General features: G+C 41.8%; 1 protein-coding gene across 2 annotated transcripts in view; it reads left to right on the forward strand.

The window, feature by feature from the left end:
• The window catches only part of LOC139636291 (uncharacterized), an 18,577-nt gene extending 4,171 nt beyond the window's left edge, over positions 1 to 14,406 (forward strand). The window contains exons 2-9 of one of the 2 annotated variants that reach the window (XM_071504223.1): positions 3,148 to 3,242; positions 3,553 to 3,634; positions 4,701 to 5,070; positions 6,069 to 6,143; positions 7,736 to 8,877; positions 10,044 to 10,870; positions 11,137 to 11,385; positions 12,514 to 14,406. In XM_071504223.1, the coding sequence (XP_071360324.1) occupies positions 3,148 to 3,242; positions 3,553 to 3,634; positions 4,701 to 5,070; positions 6,069 to 6,143; positions 7,736 to 8,877; positions 10,044 to 10,870; positions 11,137 to 11,385; positions 12,514 to 12,767 (3,094 nt within the window). In that variant the 3' untranslated portion in view covers positions 12,768 to 14,406. Of the gene's footprint in view, positions 1 to 3,147; positions 3,243 to 3,552; positions 3,635 to 4,700; positions 5,071 to 6,068; positions 6,144 to 7,735; positions 8,878 to 10,040; positions 10,871 to 11,136; positions 11,386 to 12,513 lie in introns of both variants that reach the window. The other variant, XM_071504224.1, reaches the window with a different exon arrangement.
• Positions 14,407 to 18,729: the final 4,323 nt, after the last annotated feature.

The raw sequence follows: 18,729 nt of genomic DNA on the forward strand, positions 1-18,729 counted from the left end.
ATGTGCAGGGGGAGAAGATTGAGAGAATCGATCGGGAGGGTGAGACAGAATGAGACAGGAATGAGGGAGAGATTGAGGGGTCAGCTCACTCAAAAGTGGAGGTGAGACAGATTTGGTTGGCAAGAAAGTTCGCAGGAACTCATTGAACCAGAACTGAATACACAGACACACACTCAGAAGACCCAAAATAATCCAGTAAAATATAAACTGAAGAAAACTGTGTTTTTCTGGGAAAAGCCGGTGACCTGTTGGGATCAAGTGTAGCTCAGGACTGTTAGCTAAGGCAGCCTGTGTGAGTAATGTAAGTGTGAACAACTGTTGCAGCATTATTGTAGAACTGACTCTGTATTATTATTATTTTTCTGCAGTTGGGTTGAGCAAGAACTCAGTACTATCACTTACTGCCTGTCAATGGAATTGTATTGTGACAATGTGACCGTATCGTGTTACAGTCCATGTCCTGTCATCCAAATGAATGATTCCAACCATACTGTAGATAAATGCTAGTAAAATTCAAGTCTTTGTGTTACACGTGACAATTTAGTTAGCAATTTTGTTACCTCAAGGTGCTCTTACTGGGGTTTTACAGAGCTTTCAACTGGCTTTCACTTCTTAATCAGTAGATGGAGTAAGCTCAGTTGTCATCTTGTTACCTAAGTTTGTGAGTGAGTTGTGATTGAAAGCTATAGTAAAGGGTCAGTAAGTGGACACAGATTGGTATTCTTATTAATAATCATCACATTAATTTCAGCCGTATGAAGCAGCCCCATGTTTGTGTACAGGCCTAAAACTAAACTCAATTTCATGTATAAATGTGCAACATATTCATCAGGAAAACACAGCAGTGTGTTTTGACACCAGTGTGTGTTGCTGAGGGATGCTGGTTGCTGAGGATCTCATCAGCATACTATCATGACTGTTGAGCCATGTGTTACGCTGTGGTCATGTGATTTTTACAGTGTTGTGATAACTTCCGATTCTGAAGCAAGTTGTTTGATCTATATCTTATATGTGTTGTTAGCACAGTGATATTTTTTTCAGGTATATCTGATCTCACAGTTTAGTATTTAAATGCTCAAGTTTTACCACGTCTTATTGGTAATGATCCTGTTTGATTTTTGAGTATATTGTAAAAGCCAAGGCTTGTTTGGGGAGTAAAGCTTCTCATGTGAAGAAGAAAAATCCGTACATATGTGAGCACAAATGCAGGTGCACACTCTTCTTGCACACTCTCTTAAACACTCACAGACATGCGCGCACAGTATCACGAGTCCAGATGGGAGTGGAGTGAATCAATACAAAGACAGTGGGTCTGGTTGATATCTCTGCTGAATGAGTATCTCTCCCTCTCTCTGTTCTCTCTCTTTGTCTTTTTTCTCTTTTGCTCCCTTTTCCTATTTTTCTCCCTCTGTCTGTTTTTTTGCTGTTTCACTTTTTTCTCTTCTATTCCTTTTTTCTCTTTCCTTTCTTCCTCTCCTTTGTTTTTTTCTTTCTCTCTCTCTCTCTTGTCTGCATGCACACTCACACACACACACACGCTAACACAGACACACACACACACACACACACACTAACACAGACACACACACACTAACATAGACACGCACACACACACTAACACAGACAGTAATGAACACTTCAAAATCCAAAGCACGATCTTCCTATGGCCTAGTTTTAAGAGCCTCCAATGTCATGCGAGTAAAAAATAGACTGACGGAAAACAATATTGAGATCTGTTGTAACAGAACTAGCCCAGAATCAGCAGAGGCAGGATCAGTTTGGCTCTTCTGAGCGTGGTGGTTTTGGCATGGATTTAGTCTGAAGAAGATAATCTCACTTGGCCATTCTGGGCTCACACAGGTGGCTGCGTTTGAGCTGTCTGGGGTAATGGCACTCTCCTTAGTGGTGATCCAGGGGTCAGAGCACTTTGCAGTTAATGCTAACTAGATCGCAGGCTCGTACTATGGTCAGTGTGGTCATTATTTAGAGGTTACTGTTTACATAATCATCATATCAAGCTGGATTCAGTATGTTGATTTGTCCCAATAATGTTCAAACAGAGCTTGTTGTGTGCCTGCCCCTGGAACCTTAACAGTACTGAAAGTGCTAATTTGTGCTCATGGGAATTTATTTTCAACAATGAAGCATTGCATACTTGCAGATTAGACCTGTCATATTGTAAAACCAGTGTTTGCATCTGTAGCATTGAGTATCTAAGTCTGTAAAATAGTATTAAATATCTGGTTTTACTCTTCTTTTTTATTAAATTCTTATGAAGCTGCTTGTGTTTGGACAGCATGTTGACATTTGAGAAATTTGGTTTCTGTTCTTTAATATAAATATGTTTTTTGTTGAAGGATATGTCTACATTACTCTAGGTAAGGACTAGATAATAGATAATTGTTTTGGTATCAGTGTCCTACCAGCACTATCAAAACTCTTAAGATACCCTGCCCCATGTATTTGGTAGTGGCTGTTTTATTGGGGTATGTGTGGGCAACATTTACGCGTGGGTCAGGCTGTGTTTAACAGCTTTAAGATTTAAAAAGTAAAATAAATACTTGCATTTCTTTAAGGTTAAGGGTTAGAAAGGCACTGCGAATCTCTATGGTGGTCCATGGGGAACAATATTCCCATTCACATATGAAAATTTGACAGCTCAGTGAAATAGATGTGAAAGGCTGAAATGCAAGAAAGGCCACTTCTAATTGCTGGGGGTGTTGTAGCCTCTAAATTAAAACTTCGGGCATTTTATGAACATTCAAGTGTACTTTTGTGCTGAGTTGTCTTTAATTTTGGAATCTGATCTAAAGTTTCAAAATCAGTTTGGTCAACAATCTCTTTGCAAGGAGTCTTTCAGGGCTGTAAAAAACATGTAAAATCTAAAACCATGCACTAGATTTTACTCGTACCCCCTCATTCTTAAAGAGCATTTAAAATAATCATTGTCGCGTTGCTTTGTTTCTGTGCTTTTTGTTTCTTTTTTTGGCATTTCGTTTGCTTCTATGGGAGGGCTAAACACAGTTTGTATTGATCCATTAGGTGGCCATCAGCTTATTGATCACGCTCTGACCTGATTGATGTGAAGTTTGGCCAGTAAGCTGATTGATTAAATGATAATTGCATGTGTGTGTGTGTTTTCTGCAGGCGCGGCTGTGGAAGGAAAAGGAAAGGGACACCCGTGAAAGTCTTTGTTACACACACTGAGGAGGAGAGCGTGCCTGAACACAGCTTCAGCCCAGGTGTGTGTTTGCGTGTGTTCTATCTGCATGCCATATTCTTACTGCCATCAACTGTGTTTGTGTGTGTGTGATTGGTATGGGGGTGGAGCGTGTGCAAGTGAGTGTGACCTACTTCTCTGCATGTGTGTGTGTGTGTGTGTGTGTGTGTGTGCTTGCCTATGTATCACTGTGATGTGCACCTGTGTATGTGCTCCAGGAGATGGGGTGATGACCTTTGTGTGTGTGCGTGTGTTTCTGTGTGTGTGTGTGTGTGTGTGTCCCTGCATACTTGTGTGTAATCCTTTTATACTGACTGTTTCTGTGCTCTCAGGTGATCGTAAGGAAGCAGCAGAGAATAAACGGCCCACACTGGATGGGCCTTTCTACAACACAGAGCCTGCACCTCACAACTGGTGAGTAAACATTTGTGTGGTTTTCAAATGCTGTGAGTGGAATTTAGTCTTTTGCATATTAGGTTAAACATTTTTCACAGATATCAGTGTGAATGCAGGCCTGTCTAAAGGCCACTTATTTTACTCATCTTTTAGATTTAGAGGACAATGAATGGTTGCTGATCTTTGCTCAGCACATGAGAACAGCTTTGTCTGAGAGCAGCACTTCTGACATCCAGTCCTCAGGATCCACCAACCCTATAGGTTTTCATTTTAGCTTAATAATCACAGTGATTTATACCTGAGATCCCACACAAGAATGCAGTTGACTAGCCAGTAGGATAAAAAAAACTCAGCAGCACTCTGTGGACTAGGATTGAGAATCACTGCCCAGAAGCACTGGCATGAGTTAGTATGTGTGTTGAGTTTGCTTTACACTCATTCAGGTGCAGTAAATCAAAGCAAAAATAGTCACTGTGGTTAGAAGAATGTAAATACAGCGCATTCAGACAATATTCAGAGCCACTCACTTTTTCATATTTTGTTATGCTGCAGCCTTTATCTAAAATCCTTTTTTTCCCTCATCAGTCTACACTCCATTGTGCAAAGAAGAAAACCATTACTGTTCATTTCACCTTGACTGAAAAAAAAATGCCTAACAGAGCAATTTGTCATGTCATGTCATGAAATAGGACCAAACCTTGATCTCAGACACAGTATCAACTTTTGACCCTACAATTTATCATTTCATTTTCTTGAGTAACTGATCCCTTCTTTAGTCAGTGAAATAGCAGAAAACTATTAAAAAAATCACAATCACAATTTCCCAAAGGCCAAGCTAAAGTCTCTAAATTCCCATTGTCCCACCAACCAAAAAAAAAAAAACATATGTAACCATAACCATAATGAAATAAAACAGAAAAGTAAAACACTCACATTTGAGAAGCTGAAATTTAGTGTTTTGCTTCATAAATGATTGAAGCTTTTATTCAATAGTAAAAATCATTGTCAAATAATATTCAGTCTGTCATCCAATCATTGTAGCACTAAAACTTTACTTCCTACCCCCACTCTCTTCACCTGCTAGTGGTCCATCGGAGCAGGCTCATGACAAAGTCTCCACCGGATCAAAGACCAGCTCCTGCTCAGCCTCTACACCAGCTCCAGCTCCAGCCGTTTCCTCAGCCCCAACCCCAACCCCGGTCCCTGCTCCTGCCCCGGCCACGGCAACTTCAGCTCAGGCTCAGTCTCTGACACCTGCATCCACGGCACCGGCAGCTCCGACAGCCTCTGCTCCAGCCCCGACAGCCAGCTCCTTCCCTCCCTCCCCCAACTGCCGCATCCGAGAGGTCCACTGTGGCAGCCAGGTTCGGTTGGTCGTTATTGCCATCCGAGACATCACCAAGGGGGAGGAGATCACTGTGGACTACAGTCTGACAGAGTGGGGAGAGAACTTGGTCAGTGCTTTCAAAAACAGATGCAATAAAACTGCACAAAAAATCATTTTTACACTGTTAAATGCTTTAGCCTTCCTAACTTCCTAGTTTAATTTGTCTAACCTTTGTCTAATTCTTAACCTAACCTGAACCAAAATGAACCTCAACTCCAAAACTCAATTTCTGATCCAATTTCTGATCCTTCAGTAGGTCAAGGCAAGGTAATTATCTCACTCCTCAATTTTCTTCATCTTACTGTCCTTAGCTACTTGGTCCTCATAAGTATAAGAATACACTCATACATTGAGCATATCTGTAATGACTTTAGATAGACAGCCATATGTGTATTCACACATTGTTGATTAGCTTCACACACTCACTCTCTGACACACACTAACAAGCACACACACACATACACAAACACACACACACACACACACACTATCCACTGTGCACACATTAATGCTACACACACAGCTAAGCAAGGCATGGGGTTACCATGGTGATGGCTGAGCTCCAGCTCTCTCTCTACCTATAGTGCTTTAGCAACAGTAACCATGGTTATTACATGACATCTGTTCCTTTAATGGATCTATTTAGATTGGATCAATTTACTCAACAAAATTAAGATAGCAGAATCTGTTTCAGGAAATTAAATTGACAAAATTAAGAAATTGACATCAGAGGTTTAAATGGGACCAGGGTTACAGGGTAGTATGTTTGAATATCTTTAATGTCACCATTTTAGGATTCTATTGTTGGCTGACTGATTTGATCTGTTCTTAGTATTCCAGCCTGATTGATAACCCCACATTTATGTTTGAAAGTATATCTTGCTTCACTTCTTTTGTTTGGCTTGTTAGAGGAAGATTTGGAGTCCTAATCAACCTCTGTGCTCACGACCAACTGTGAAGGGGGTGTCCTCCTGGTCTCTGAGTGACGGCTTAGGCTGATTGTGATGGCAAACATTAATGAGCAGTGTGCCAGCTGTTTTAATGTGAGTGCGCTCTGTCCCACAGGGTTTCCGTGGTACTGTGTCTCCAACGCAACACGAGTGTAACTCTGACACAGAGAATAACAACAATATCAAAAAGGTAAGAGAAAAACATCACCTGTTTCCCTGACAGCACAGAATTTTATCATTTAAAAAGTGACAACTAGGCAATGCACACCAATCTAACCTGCCTAAGATCCTTTTTCTTTTTAAGTTAACATTTTACATATTTAACCAAATTACTTCCCTTAAAAATTAGCTCGTTACTTTATCAAGCCAGGAAAAATTTTTTACTAATTATCAACACAGATACAAATATCAGTCAAAGTGACTACAATCAATATTATATTATGACAACATATCAATGTGTAACATGTGTAACGTGAGAGGGTTTGATGGTAGTGAACCATCAGAGAATTATCTGAATCTGAATACACTGCTCCCTTCAGCTTTGTGTAGTTTTATAGCAGGTTTCATCTCGTTGTTTACCTGCCTGGCCCACAACTTGAACCACAACTGTTGTGGTTCACACCTACCACTGTCAAAACTTCGTATTTGGCATATTTGACCCACTGCTCTCTACCTGCTCAGTGCCAAACAGCAGACAGAGTGGTTGGTCAAAAAATAGTGGAATATTTAGCACCGAATGAGGGTCTTTTATTTTAAATATATACAGTTAATACAAGCATGGCATCTTATACTTAATTCTGCTTTGTATTGCATTTCTCACGAGTGTTGTTGCCTTACATGTATTTAGCAAAAAGAGCACTGATACATTGTACGACTGTACTATATAAAACAGAATATTAGAGATGTTGATGCGGTTGTGATGCACTGCTGCGCCTGCAGGGTGCCACCTGTCTAGATGTGGGTGGACAGCACCGATGTGGGACTCAACATAATCATTATCATAAAGTCTTCCTCCCCCTCCTCTGGGTAACTGTTTGATTATGTGTGTTAAGATGTCATCGAGTTTAACTCCTTCAAAGTAAAACAGCATAAGTACGTTAACCTGCTTATGCTTAGTGTCAGTGTGCTGTCTGTTGTCTCTCTACCTCCTGTCACACACTAAATGTTGTGAAAGGGAAATTGCGCATGTGCAGACAATTCACTGTTGATTCTTTTGCCTGTGGTTGTCACCCTTTGCTTATTGCTTTGAAATTTAATAACTCTCCTGACTGTGAATCTAATTAGACTGACAAGATCTAAATATGCTCATGAAGTAAAGTCAACAGTGACATTAATTATACTAAACTATAATAAACTTACTTACAGTGCAGAAAACAAAGTAGCCCTAAGTTCACTATGGAGAGCTTCTGAAGTGGAATTACTCTGATTCCTCAAAGAGCAAAAACTAAACAAGAGTACTCTTATTTTGGCAAGGCCATCAAGATCCAGGTTAGCAAGATTTATTCAGACAGCAAAATGACACATCAAATACAAGTAACAAGTGATTGTTGTTGAGCAAAAATGTCACTCAAATCCCAAAAAACACACACAAAGACACAAAGCTCAAGAACAAGATGCTCTCAAGTGTTTATGAGAACCACTACATAAAGTAACATAATTTTTCTTACACTTAAACAGAGCGCAAACCTATACAAGTTTTGTTTTTTAAAATATTGTATTAATACTGCAAAATATGATTTTATGATGGCAGGTGTCATTCTCTTTTTTTCCCCTCACTTGCAGGAGGATGAGCCCCTCTCTCTGACAGCTCAGCAGCGGCAGCAGCAACAGCAACAGCAGGAGTATGTCACTCCGTCTTGGTCTCTCTCCCCCTCCTCCTCCCCGATCTCCCACTCTGATGCCAGTGACTCAGATGCAGGGGATGAGGACAATGCCAGCCCCCGCGGGCGTGCACTACGGCGCCGTAAGAAGCGTCGCGGCACTCCTTCAAAGAAAAAGACCCCCCATCGGATCCCACCAGGGCGGCCACCACCGGTCTCCCCTGCCAGTGTTCCTCATCACAACCGTCCGCTCACTTCATTTCACCCTCCAGCGCAATCCTCCCTTCCCGGCTCGTCTTCCTCCTCTTCAACTAAGCCTTTGTTCAAAGCTCCGACTCCACTGGGCTCCAACAGCACGAGCAACGTCAACACAAGTGTCCCCAGAGGAGGAGTGTCCATAGACTCCATGCGCCAAACCTGCGAGTACTGTGGACGCCATTTCCGCTCCCTGGGACGCCACTTAGATAAACACCACGCACACCAACCGGAAGTGTGCTCTGCCCTCGTTGAGCGCTACACACAGATGCCCCGCCTGCATGCACAAAACACAAACCCTACCGCAACTCACACACACACTCATCAGCACTCAAGATCGTCACAGGTCTCAGGACAGAGCCGCAGTTCAGATCTTCCACAGAGTGGTGTCCAGGACCTCTCCATGTCTCCACCCACTCTGACAGCAGCAAACCAATCCCCTGCCTCCTCTGGAAGGAACTCCACGCCACCTGTACTGACTCCTCCACGAGGACAAAATGCAGTGCCGGTGTCTGTCTTAAAGAGGAGCCCACCCCCTGTGGCTGTGACGCAGTCCAGGAAGGGAGCAATGAGGAGGCTTAAGAAAGACAGACAGGAGGAGGAGGAAGAGGATGAGGAGGACATAGATGAAGAAGATGTGGAGGTTGTGGAGGTAAAGAGGCCCAAAGAAGAGGAGGATGTAGAGGTGGTGTGTCCTCAGTCCTTCAGCAGCAAGTCGGCCAAAGAGATGGAGCCACCAAAAGAAGAGGAAGATGAGGAGGATGAGGAAGAAGAGGAAGAGGAGGAGAATGGAGTGATGGAGGTGGAAGATGAGAGTGGGACAGAGGATAAGGAAAAAGACTTGCTGAGGTAACATGAGGTCTTTGTCTGCTTTGTGAGCAAATGTGTGAGATTGTGAGTGTGTAACATGTTGAGTGGGTGTCAGATGAATTTTTGATAATTATTCAACACAAATGATTTGTATCATGCAAAGACTTGTTTTTAAGTTTTCTTAATTGCACATCAATTAACATTTATAGCATAAAATATACCGAGAGATGCCAACAATAACATGACAGCATGTTCACAGCTAAACCCTGAGGTATATTCATGTATTTCAGGCCAAAATCAAAATAAAATTGTATTAAACCAAAGAGGGACAGTAACTCTAGATGTCTATTTCCTGAAATGATGTATCATCAAAATTGTATTGGACCAGAGTGTTGATAAAGAGAATTAGTTTGCTAACCTAGCACTTTTAATTTGGGGAAATTAGGTCAGTGGTTTTTTGGCACCTCTACACCAAAACACAGATGTTAGCCAGCTGTTAATACTCACTAACTGACCAGAGTAGATGCAGCAACCTGTAACCTCACCTCCCACTGCTACAATAACTTAACATGATTAATTTGTTGAAATTATGTAAGTTGAGGGCACATTTTGAAATGGTTGATAACTTATGCTCACAGTGTATGAATTCAGGGACACTAAATAAATTACTAAATCACTGGAACAAACTAGAGCTGCACGGCGTCATGGATTAAGTGATTACTATATTTACAGAAAATGAATCGACAACTTCATGGAAAAAAGTGACAAGAGACAATCTTTGTTGGTTACAGCTTCTCAAATGTGAGGATTGGATACTTTCCTTCATCATGCATGACAGTAAACTGAATATCCTCGGGTTTTGGAATGTTGGTCAGACAAAACCAGACATCTGTAAATGTCCCATTGGGCATTTTATAGACAAAACAATTAATGGAGAAAACAGTTGTTCAGTCATTGAACTTTTTTTAATGATGTTCATCAGTCAATAAAAAAAGAATTATTTGCAGTTTTAGAAGGAAAAACTAATTTACGCCCACAAATAATCAGAAAGTTCAACTGTGATACCTGCCTGGCTCTGTACCAACATGCCAGCTGCTATATTAAAAGTTAGATTGAACTAACAAACAACTCATTCTTTTAAGGTAAATGAAACTATTAAAATAATTGAATGAACTAATCGCTCACTGTCTGTCTATTTTCAGTAGTTCGGGGCGTCACCACATGCTGCCCCTGCTCTCTTCCCTCTCCTCTCTGGTGCTGTACCTTCGTCGGCTGCAGCACTCGGCCTTCTTGTCCCTGTCTCGGCAGCTGCAGTCAGCCGAGGCTTGGCGCCTTCTCTGCCACTCCAGCTTGGCTCTTCTAATCCTGTACAACCGGCGACGTGAGTGTGAGGTGTCCAAGCTGTCCATTGCTGAATATCGGGCTCGCGTCACTCCCCAGTGCCCTGTTCCTGTCCCACCTGGCGCCCCTCCAGCTCTCACCCCACTGGAGGCCTCCCTGTCCCCCTTTGAGCGCCTGGTGCTTCCTCATCTCCCTAGAGTTGGGGTCCAGGGTAAGCGAGGACGTGTCCAGCCCCTCATCCTCCCCCCTCACTGTGAGCCATGCCTGGAGCTCCTACTGCAGACAAGGCAGGATGTAGGAGTTGACCCTGCAAACCCATATGTCTTTGCCAGGCCCTACCACTCCCCTGCCACACCACTGCGAGGCACTGATCTCCTCCGGAGCTTGGCCCGCTCCAGCGGTACCCGCAATCCCCGTGCCCTGACCCAGACCAGGGTTCGCCGCCAGGTAGCAATCCTAACCCAGCTGCTGCTTCTTGGAGAAGGAGAGGAACCCGGGCAGCCAGGAGGCAGCGCTGTGGAGAGGCTGGAACACTTCCTTGAGAGGGAGTACCATGTGACACAGAACTGTGCTGGAATTGGCCAAGACCCAGGCCTGATGGGCAGAGTTGGCCGGGTCGTGCTTTGTGGAGAGAGAGATGGAGTGCTGTTCAGAGGAATGAGCCTGAACCACATCTGCCTGGAACTGGATGGTGAGATTGATGGATGGCTGAATGAAAGAGTGGGACTGATGTTTTGTTCTGTGGTCTAAGACAAGCTGTGTCTTCCCTCCTTCAGTGGTGTCAAACAAACCCTGGCTGGAAAAGGATTACAGCCCTCCTTCCAGTTTTTGATTACATTTGTGTGTGAATGGAGTTATATTGGGAACATGGAGATTAGAAACATATGAGACTAATGGAGTTCTGCTCTTGCTTTCCACTCCTTTCCTAACCTGTTTCCTCCTTCTCCCTCTTTCCAGTTATGTCAGGAAACTCTGCAGACTCGTACTCAGAGGGAGAATCTGAAGGGGAGCAGGTCAAGGAGAAGCCAGAGCTGCCCACACCTGCTCCTGCTCCAAACCCTACACCTACCCTGCTGTATGTCAGGAAGGGCAAGAACAACGGTCGGGTGGGACGACCAAAGAAGCTCAAGAACACCCAGCCACCCCCTCCGCCTCCTCCTCCTCCACCCGCAAACCGCAGGAGAGGCTCAGGTCAGCCAAAATCAGGTTTGTTTGGGTTTCAAGTAAAAGTGTAAGAAAAGGGAACACACAGCTGCAGGAAAAAAACAAAATAAATGAAGAACAATATGCAGGTGAGATTAAAAAACATTGCAGTCACACCAGAATAGCAAAGGTCAAAACTAAGAAAATGAGAGAAAATAAAACATCAAAAACAAAAACAAAGCAATAATACAATACTAAAGATAAAACAAAAGCACCATAAGAAATTAGAAAAAAAAGTGGAAAAAGAACAAATAAGCAGATTACACTTAGTTGTCATGTATGTCTCCTTGTGTGTCTGTACATACAAGCTGTCATCAACAGTCACAGAGAAAAAACATTACAACAAGGGTAGTTCAAGCTGTTTGGAGAATTGTAGTCAGTGAGGATGTACTGTACTGGTACACATTTATCTCAGCAGGGAGGTTCAGAAGTCGAACTGCAGGAAAAGCACAATGTAGCGAACACATGCAACAGAAACAAAAAAGTATCCACAAGTCCAGAATTTACCATTCAACAAGTATTTCTACCTGCTGCATCCAGTGGTCTCATTCTGTCATGCCAGTTGTGGGGTGATGTAGACTGATGTGCAGCTGTTACTGTCATGGTCTGGATCCTCTGCTTATAATGAAAAACGATCAAGAGCAGTCCTTGTGAGGTGCAAACTATTTTTTATAGATTAAGACATTTTTGGTATACAGTGATTTGAGTTTCGTATTATTTGTAAATCCGATAAATTTAAAGAAGTAAGGGATATGTGTATAAATGAAGTGAGAAATTCTAGAGACTTTGTACTTGATTGAAAATGACCTAGATCTGATTGGAAGTGGCCTAGATCTTCATTAGTCAGAGTCAAACTGTGTTGTAACAGTGTCAATTAAACACTGATTTCAGATTTTGGCTTGTTCAATGTGCACGTTTGCAGGTTTGGGAATGAGAGTAGGAAAAGAACTGAAATGTTTTATGAACCCCATGAACTGTCACTTCTGATGTCTCAGTCTTTGTGGTTACATATGTTTTCAGAGCGTGTAGTGGTGGTGGGACTACTGGAGGTTTTACCACCTTCATGCCAAATGAGAGAAGCTGTTAAAAGTCATGTGACCTATAACTTAATTCATCTCTCCTCCCTTGTAGGAAAGCGAGGCGTTCTGAAGCGTCCCTGGTCAGAGGCAGAGCGTGCAGCAGTCGAGGAGCACCTGACCCGAAACATCACAGAGCTCCGAGTCCCTGCTAAAGCTGACTGTGAGCGCTGCCTGCAGCAGTGCCCCCTGCTGGTCAGCAACCACCGTGACTGGCGAGCCATCAAGTTTTACTGCCACAACCGCATTCAGCTGTTGAAGAAAAACCAGCGGCGTGAAAGTGAACCACAGCCCCTAACCGTCTGCTGAGAGGGGGATGTTTTTGGGGAGGGAGTTAGGAAGGGGACTGCGAGAGGGATGTCTGTGGTGCAGCTGATCAGAGCAGACTCTCAAATGGTACCCTGCTGCCCAGGAAATGCACTAATTTTGAGAGGACAGTCATAAATTTGTTTGTTTTTGACATGGTTTCTAATTTGACAACTGACAGCGTTTTTATTTTGAGCCACACAAGAACAGAAATTTAAAGTCACTATTTCGCTGCTCTACTTTAAGGTCTTAAAAATGACACTAGAGTCTTTATGGTGCTCCTGTTTTGAGGGTTACAGTGCAAGTCTTGTCAAAAGCAGTGCACTTGGATGGGTGCCGTTTGAGACATGCCTTGGGGGACTTTGGAGACCATGGCACTGGCCGCAGCCTGTGTTGTGTTGTATATGGACATTATTCTTTCTCTTTCCATAACGGATACACTAAACTGAAATGTAAACAAGGGTGGCAACTGAGCCCTGCAGTGTTGTTATATGAACGTCGTGAAGTAGCATTAGTGTTTTATGCACTTGGAGACGTTAATAGGACAAATGGCCTGTGCCTGGGCCACACTTTTCTTAATAGTGGCTTTATAATTAGAGTAGGCCTGACTAATGCTAACCTAGAAGAATAGCCTCAAACAAGCTAGTTCCTCTTTTCATAGAGCTGACTGTGCAGTTCTGACTTTGGTTTCAATATATTTGGACCTTAATTTATATGTAAGGTACTAGGTGATGAATGAATTACGCTTTTACAGTTACTATGAAGTTTGTTTGTTTTGTTTTTTTATTGAAATGGAACACATTACGATAATTTTTTGAGTCGTGGGTTTCATGACAGAGACAATTAAATGGCATCAGAATGTTGTGAAGTAACTTTTAAATACCTAAGATGGTTAGTTATACCACAAAGTCTAAGAAACATACTCTGTCCTTGTACTTTTTCCCATAAACAGACACACTCAAGATGTCAACAGCTACCATTTTCCCTAGAGGAACAGTATGTTCATGTTTCCTATTGTTTGTTGTTTTTTCTGCCTGTTGCACATTTGTTATTCAGAGAAGTAAAAAAAGGTGCTATAGGCCAATAAGCTGGATATCACTTTATATGTGGAGGGGAGATTTGCCATGGTTGTGTTAAAAGTTTCTTAAAAAGTGGGCATTTATCTGAGAAGTGATTGTTTTGTGTTTCCACGTTTGTTGCATTGTCTGTGTCGTCATTTTCAACGGCTAGAGCTCCTCCTGTCCTTTCCCAGCCACACTACACGGTTTGCAGCTCAACCTGATTTTTGGTTTCTTTTCAGTGTTTCTGGAAATCTGCGTCCATTGGACTAAAACCTCCATGAAACCTCAAGACAGATACTTGAAGTTATTTAAACCTTTTGCTGAATCTTTATGTTCTTTCTTGCTCTAGCCTTGCCAGTTACATTGTACATAACAAATATATTATCATTATGCTAACTGGTTGTCTGTGCTAGACTATATGTAGCTTTTTTCCATTTCTGAGTTACTGCTATCTGTACATAAGCCTGTTTGTAAATACTCCTCAGAGAAACAAAGGAAAAACACAATGTATGACATGCCTTGGTTATTGTGTTATGTTTTTTCTTTTTTTTATATAAGTCTTATAAAAATTTAAAGCTCTATGTTTTGTGCTCTGGTTATTTATTTCAGTGCCTTTGTTACCAAAAGTGAGTTGTTTCTTTTTGATGAAAATAACACAGGGAGATTTATGTTTAATTAGTCGAAAATGATGTAATTGAGCCCGGTATATAGAGCTCACATGCAGTTCAGCATTAAAGCCACTAGATGGAGGTGCTGGTTCATAAACCTTAAACAGTTTTGAGAAAACTGTGAGGAAGAGTTCTGAGTGTACCACCAGATTTTCAGATAGCTAAAGAAAATATACCTCTCTCCTGGATGTGAAATTGTTCAGTGGATACGTTTACTGATAGTTTGACTCATCTCTAAATGCATGAGAAAGCAGCATGATTATATTTCTTAAATGGCTATTGCTGCTTGTTTGTTTCATATCATGCCCCTCAAGAGCAATGGAAACAGACAACATGAGCTGTCTGAATATTAGACCAAAATGGTCACAGCATCCACCTGGAAGGTGTCACTGTTGTTGAAGAGTGGCCAGGGGATGGCTGGAAAAAGTCAAGGGGGTCATTCACATTTAATACCCCAATATACAACACCTGATATCATCATTAGGCGGTCCACAGCTCATGGTCACATGATGACAACTCCTCTCACTACCTTTATCTGTGGATGAAAATCTACCACATTCTAGCTTTTTCCAGAGCTTTTTCAGCCTTATGCAACAGCAGTTGAGGAGGCACTCCACTGATTTTACTCAAACAGGTAAAATTACTTTTCATGAGGAGTACCATTCAACTATTTGTGGCTCTGAAATGTTCTAAAGTCTGAGAAAATTACCCTGATGACATTAGCAGGGGTTTTCTCAGCTCAGGCTTGAGACGAAAATAGAGACTCTGCTTTAAAAACTGGGTGCTTGAGAGGATCCTGTTGGATCCAGTGTTTTTTAGAGCTTCACGTTTCAGTCTATGTTACTTTTATTTTGATCGTTCTTAAAATCTGTGAGTGACTATCGTGCCTCGAATACAGTTTTGGATATTGTGAAGACACTGGCATACAGCTTCATATGACCCACCTGTTTCATCTGTGTTTCACTAAAGGTTAGATAAGGTCGTTTTGCTCGTGATGGAATCATGGACAATTTAAGCAATGAAATGCACAAGTGCAATAATGTATTGTTATAGTTATTTGTTTGAAAATGTCGTGTACTGTAGTTTCTTATTTGTCCTCTCTCCTTGAATGTTTGTTCTGTGTTGGTTCATATAACATGAATGTGGTGATATTTTGGCCTGGTTAAATAAGCGTCAAATACAAATTTTGAAAAAATATCATGAAGCAAGAAGTTAGCACCCAAAACCCATCAAAGGCTAATCGTTTGGGTTGTCAATCTCAAAGTCTTCACTAAGCATGAACTGGCTGCTAAAGAGCAGGAATCGCTTTATGGTATCCCTTTTGTTATGAGGGTCTGTCTTCTATATTCTCTGTGCTTTTTAAAAATAATACAATCTTATCACAACTGGCTCCTCCAGCAGCAGCACTACTTTTCTAGGGACCCCTATTCACACAGAAAGATGATGAATTATTTTTTATCTTCTTCTATTTTCTGTTATTTATGAATGTAAAGCATTCTCACCTGAAGCTGTCAACAAGGTGAATACAAAAACAAATACAGATTTCTGTTAACAATGAGCATTGCTGAATATGTTTGCGATTAAACTCTAATAATTGTCAGAGTTCCAACTAGATATTTGCATCATTTAAATGTAAACGCTTTGTAGGTGGGAGCTCAAAATCAGTTCTCAAGGACCTTGGCATTCAAGAGATTCCTGTCTCTCGCCTCATGAAATGTTAGAGCTTTTGAGAGACTTTAAGACTGAGGTGTTCATATATTGAGACATAAATTAAAGTCAAAGACTGTGCTATATTTACTTATAAAATGATTTTTATGGCTTTTGCCTTTAAGAGCCACTGTGGCACCTAGAGACAGATTATCTTTCTTATTTTGTCTCTCTCACAGCATCTGTTTGGGATCCACAATAGCTTAGCCTTTATTTACTTCCAACTCCACAACGCAACAGACTTTTATTACAGGCGGGTCTATGTAGAATTGGTCATAGCTGTATTGTAGTACAAAGCTTGTTTTCAGTGTGTTAAAGTTACTGCATTATGTGTCATACGACTATCGTCTCATTTCTGGTTGCTGGTGTTTTTATTTACATGCTATTCAGATCTGCAAATTTCTTTCGCAGTTACCAATGACTTCTCTCTCTCCCTCTCACTCTCCGGCACTCTCTGCTAAGTGTGTCTTATGTTTAGTTTTTCTGCCTGTCTCTTCCAGTAATGATACAATAAAAGTAGATTATTTGCCGTAATGGAGGCAATGCTCAGTGTATTGGAAGTGCTCCTCTGCTTCCCTGCAGTTCCAGAGCAGCCGGGAAACCAGAGCAGCTTGGTAGACTGCCTGTAACAAGAAGGTGTGGCATCCATACGTGGTCTAGGTTCATACCCCGTTTGTTTGAAAAAGTCTCTAAATCTAGCGACAATGTGCTAGGTTGGCAACACTGCAGACTGTAAACACACCCCTAACAGAACCTGTTTGCACCACAAACTGCGACTCAGTGACGAGTCACTTGGCTGACTGGTGGTGGTCACTCAGTCAGTCAGGCAGGGACATTCCCGATTATAGGGGTGGCCCTGCTGTTGCGCTCCAGCCAAAGAGGGAAGAGGGAATGAAGGGATGAATCCAAACTGTTGTGGGAGCAGTGAAGAAAGTTTAGATGTGAGTCATATTAATTAAGTGAGTTGAAAAACACAGACAGCCATGCACAATACAGGTTCTCACATGGAAAAATATAAAAATTAGGGTTTAGAAAAAAAAACATGAAGAGGCACAGTGCAGCACCTTCACACAACAAACAGCTTTGCCACAATCTTTGCCACATTTAAGACAAGGTGGTTGTCCCTGCACCATGCCGCAAATCAGGGCAAATGAAATTTAAAGTGTCTCTCCAAATGTATATTGATACAGCAGTATTTGATTTGGCCAAGCCACTATATACGTTACCTCATGTCTAATTGTGTTGGTTCAGTTTATTCAATTAACACCTTATTTAGTTGTTATCTTGAGTATAGTTATGTTTTGTTGACCTCTTTTACAGGCCTAGATTTACACATTTCTTGTTTTCTGTATTGTTTGGGTACATAAAAAACATGTTTAATTTCAAAAACAATTCCTGTGTTCTTGTTGCCTCAATGCTTGGTCCCTGACAGTCGGGGAGACTCAGCCACATTTGAGCCTAAAGTCAGACCCAGACTCAAGAGTTTTTGAGGAGTTTATTGTGCAAAAAATCGGCGACTAGAAGATGTATCAGAATTGTACGCATAGCTAATTCGTTATGTTGTTTGTCAGCTTGTAACTGGCAGTGGCGGACACAGTGTTAATGGCTGTGCTAATGCAAACTCTCCCTCAGAGGAAACATTGGAAAGACTTAGCTACATGTTTGAGACTCAGTCAGACCCAGACTCAGATGAGGTGTGTGTTGTGATCAAAGTCAGCGACTAGCAGACATATCAGAACGCTTAACGTAGTTAACATCTTTCATTTTTTTTAATGCTGTTTTTTAGCTCGTAACTGGCAGTGGCTGACACAGTGTTAGTGATTGTGCCAATGCAAACTAACTCGTTGTGCTGACAAGTTTTCGGGTTTATTTTGCACTCGCCTTGTCCCCAGAAGTTGACAGGATTGGTTACATTTGAAACCCTGGCTTGCTGAATCAGTTTTTATGAGACTGTCATTGGGTCACTGCAGTTCCAAGGTGGAAATGTGCATCCATGTTGTTAACTGCTTTTTTCGTTCATGATATGTCTTGTATAAAATTAAAAACATCATATAGACATGTTAATACATTAATGGGAAAACAAGCCAAATATCGTCTTGACATTGGCAAAGGCATACGCTATCAGTGATCAGTCTCATGACAGGCGATCACGAGATCACTGTCCATCGCCACAACCTTGGTGCTATATTTAGTAATTTAATTAAGAAAGTTCACCTGCTGCTAACCAACCCATTGGTCAGTGTTTAACAGCTAGCCCGCTGACTGCAGCTGGTGAAAGCAGTCGTTGTTCTGCTATGCAGCCTTGGCAAGCTTCTCATAGCGCCACATGTACCAGTTCTTAACCTGAACAGAACAAGAACCACCATCACCAGCAGCCCAAGGTGGTGGAATTGTGGTTTGCCTGCAGGGCGGGACACTTGCTTGCAGGCAGGGTATACATGAAGCGGGATGAGCCTGGGTCAGCTGGTTAGCAGTGACTGCGACAGAAGTTTCAAATTAAAATACATACAGCATCTTGTAAATAATTAA

This window comes from Trachinotus anak, unplaced genomic scaffold (assembly GCF_046630095.1).
Source record: "Trachinotus anak isolate AG129_WGS33_773 ecotype Australia unplaced genomic scaffold, CSIRO_AGI_Tana_v1 ptg000019l, whole genome shotgun sequence".
NCBI classification, from domain to species: domain Eukaryota; kingdom Metazoa; phylum Chordata; class Actinopteri; order Carangiformes; family Carangidae; genus Trachinotus; species Trachinotus anak.